This window comes from Henckelia pumila, unplaced genomic scaffold (genome assembly GCF_033568475.1).
Source record: "Henckelia pumila isolate YLH828 unplaced genomic scaffold, ASM3356847v2 CTG_466, whole genome shotgun sequence".
NCBI classification, from domain to species: Eukaryota; Viridiplantae; Streptophyta; class Magnoliopsida; order Lamiales; family Gesneriaceae; genus Henckelia; species Henckelia pumila.
This window is the reverse complement of record NW_027331833.1, coordinates 3,181,812-3,185,124: the sequence shown is the minus strand read 5'-3', so window position 1 is coordinate 3,185,124 and position 3,313 is coordinate 3,181,812. Positions and strand designations below refer to the sequence as shown.

Here is a 3,313-nt window from a genome sequence, read left to right as displayed (position 1 = left end):
TGAACTAGTTTGTCACACGGGATTTGTCCAAAACAATTATCTGACTAGCGTGTTTTACATATTATTGTATTAATTCAGGAATTTATTCAATATACACCAAAAAAATAGCGAATGCGAGTAGTCATGTCAATTTTTTTTTTGAAAAAAGTTCTCTAATATATATGTAGGCGAGGAAGACATAAAACGTCAAGTGCATATCGTTTTCAAGCGATCGATGATTAGCATTGGCAGCCGTTACTATACACGAATTAATTATAACTAGTTAGCATATAAAATTATTATAAAATTCAAATTTAAATAATTTAAACAGTCTATAATCAATGTCAAAATTCAACGGCTACCAATACATTTGGAACCGTTAGATATGATGTAAGGACAATGAATTGCGAAATCAAATTGAAAGAAAATAAATGACTAAATTTTAAATAATTTGATGATATTATAATATTTATTAAAGAAGTGCAAGAGATATTTTATACTTAAGAATATACTAAATAAGGACTCTTTCACTAAACAAATGAGAGAGCTAAACGAAACATATATGGTGCTACTCTTTATCTTTGAAGGCTTCAAGAATCAGACCTTATCAATCCAAAATTACAAAATGATCTGGATTTGAAGAGCCCTCCAAACAGAAACCTAGTTGGAGACTCTTGCGGGACTTGATTCGTCTCGTCGGGACAGCCTTTTACTCGAAGTATCGTCCGTCCGATCGTTTGTCGTATGGAATCTATAATCTTGGGGTCGACCGGGTACCCCGACGCATCGCGTACGTAGAATGTGTTAACGGCCTTGCCGGCTCTTGTAGTCACTTCGGCTCGGGTCACGGTTAGGCTATTTTCGCGAAAAATGCGTGTTACATCAGACAATAGCCCTACTCTGTCTGTTGTGCAGAGTTCTAGCTTCAAGCCCTTTGGGAGAAAATGGAACAAGTTACATAGAAAGATTCATATAAGAAAATAGAAATCATATGCAATGTTTATTCTTTACCTCGGACACTCTCCTTTGTATTGCTGCTTCAAGACATTGAATCACCCTTTGTCTCTCTGCATCCGATTTCAACGGCGATCCGTCGACATGTCTCACGCAATACTCCTTAAAAACACGAATTCGAAAATAATTTCTCAGATCATGTCACAAAACCTTGAACATGCATAGATGAAGGACAAATTAATTACCTGATGAGCTTCGGGTCCCTCTGCGTCGACGCTCCCGTGGAAAACGACGTACTGCATATCTGTCAAAGTGCACAAAACATCAAACAGAAGCTTCGGCCTATCCTTGCACCGGATCGTGACCACCGAGTAGTCCTTGTCATTCCAATTGACAACGTTAACACTCGGCCTCTCCTTATCGTCCAAAGAATCGTCCCCCATTCTCTCATAATCTCTGTCAGCAAGCATCATCTGATGAAGCCTTCTTTCGGTATGAGTCCCCCCATGAGACACCACGGTTTTGGCTTCTCTAGACTTGTTGCTGCCCTTAAGAACATTGCATAAAAGGCGCTTAACCATAGTTAGTTTTTCGGGATCGGTGATCGCGCCTCCTGTTAACTCATCAGTCACTTGCATCACGGCTGCTGCACGCGTGTTATGTGTCCAGACCTCAGCATTCACCACATTGCACTTGAGGTGGGTTAGCACCGCGCTAACTTCAGAAAGCAGCCCCGGTCTATCGCTTCCTATTAACTCGATTGAAGTGTGGTCCATTTCGGACGTTAGCCCCACGGATCGTCTCATTGAGGTGGCGAAGCAAGAATCAGGACCAAGTGACTGAAAATGAAAGACAAAAAAAAAAAAATCACAAACTCTTGCTGGTATATGCACACCGCAGACACAAAACCGTCAAAATCGCCATCATTAGCACCAAGAATATACCACCTTTTGAATATAACTCAGAATCTCAGCATCTGTTATCTTGTTCCCATCATGATCGGTGACATTGAAAACTGGTCGAAGAAAAAGCTTCAAGATTGTATTTCAACTCCATAAAACACACTAAATTAAACCTATCTTTCCTAAATTAGCACGAAAACGTCTTTACCATCCATGAACCATCCGCCATCAGACGTTATATAAGCTTTGGTTATAATGAGATTGAGATCAATAAGGACTTGCACCACTTCAAGAAGAATACCATGTTTGTTAGCACTGTCCACCTGCACCAAAACACGTACCCGAAAAAAATCAAAAATCGAAAATCGAATAAATTCACTCACAAATCCAGAGTCCAAGGCTAGACATACCTGAATAACCGTGGCGTTTTTGCACGATTCGTTATCAATGACAACTCTGGCAACAAGTAACGTTGAATTTTATTATGGAATTCGAATCAAGTAACTTCCTTGCATATAGAAATCACATATATGTGCATATTTGTATGTATACCTTGGAGGGTTCATTCTCCTAATAAACTTCTCGTATTCATCATCCATGTTTGGCAGAAAACTAAGTGGTGCCTCTGTGGGAAAAGGATAGAAAGTTGAGATACAGAAACAAATTGTATATATCCTTCAATTTTCAACCACTCTTCAAGGGGCCGACTCGAAAAATTACACACAAAATTTCAAATTTAACGTCCGCTACTACTCTGAGTCGTTCCTCCCCTGTTCCTGATCTGGTGGAGGAGGCAACAGACTGCTTGACTTTTGCAGAAGCAAATCAAGACTATCAAACATTTGACTGGAACAAATGAACCTTAAACAGTCGAAAACAGAACACCAAGAAATAAAAAAAAAAATTAAAAATACACGCAGTACACACACGAAACCCAATACGATGAATAAAAGTGAAAGCTTAACTCGATGCGCCAAATAATCAGCAAAAGAAGAAGCAAGAAAAGAACTGAAGATGGAACGAAACCTTTGAAATTCTTGAGGATTCTTTGCCTGGTTACAGAGATTTTCTTGACCCCTTAGGACAAAAACGATGATGAAATAAGCTATGTCCGAACAAAAATCAAATCTTGTATATGCATATATATTATATTCTTCCCATAAGTATGATATAATCGAATCAAGAAATCTCAAAACAGCTTTATTTCATCGATTTTACGAAAATAAACTCGCAGCTTCACTCCCTCTCTGTTGTCTCTATGTACGTGTGTGTGTGAATATATATATATTTATATATATATATATATATATATATATATATATATATATAAGCAGGTTCGCATCAGGTAATTTCTAGTTTCAGCACGAAAAGGAAATTCGAGGGGCAAATATTATTATTACCTGTAATTTTTTTTTATATGAAATTTTGATGTGAATATAAATTTAACGTAAAATCTCGACATATATTTGATATAAAAT

The 3,313-nt window shown here is 37.6% G+C and overlaps 1 protein-coding gene across 2 annotated transcripts; it reads right to left on the bottom strand.

Annotated features, from left to right (window-relative positions):
- Nucleotides 1–440: 440 nt before the first annotated feature.
- On the bottom strand, nucleotides 441–3,104 carry LOC140872467 (ACT domain-containing protein ACR4-like). Of its 2 annotated transcripts, XM_073275313.1 has the most exons (8): nucleotides 2,862–3,104; nucleotides 2,388–2,460; nucleotides 2,246–2,291; nucleotides 2,044–2,158; nucleotides 1,881–1,948; nucleotides 1,179–1,772; nucleotides 991–1,095; nucleotides 441–911 (listed from the first exon to the last, which is right to left on the bottom strand). In XM_073275313.1, exons 2-8 carry the CDS (start codon nucleotides 2,432–2,434, stop codon nucleotides 570–572), a joined length of 1,317 nt encoding a protein of 438 aa, XP_073131414.1. In that variant the 5' UTR covers nucleotides 2,435–2,460; nucleotides 2,862–3,104; the 3' UTR covers nucleotides 441–569. The 2 variants fall into 2 exon arrangements, with proteins under 2 accessions (XP_073131414.1, XP_073131413.1); XM_073275312.1 differs by having other exon boundaries at nucleotides 2,044–2,291.
- Between the last annotated feature and the right edge of the window lie 209 nt (nucleotides 3,105–3,313).

What these genes read in the sequence shown, in the direction of transcription:
- LOC140872467 (XM_073275312.1), bottom strand. Translation starts at nt 2,434, where the DNA reads ATGGATGATGAATACGAGAAGTTTATTAGGAGAATGAACCCTCCAAG. An exon ending in TTCTGAGTTATATTCAAAAG is followed by an intron (nt 1,773 to 1,880) that starts GTGGTATATTCT and finishes TTTCATTTTCAG; the next exon opens with TCACTTGGTCCTGATTCTTG. An exon ending in TACAAAGGAGAGTGTCCGAG is followed by an intron (nt 912 to 990) that starts GTAAAGAATAAA and finishes TTTCTCCCAAAG; the next exon opens with GGCTTGAAGCTAGAACTCTG.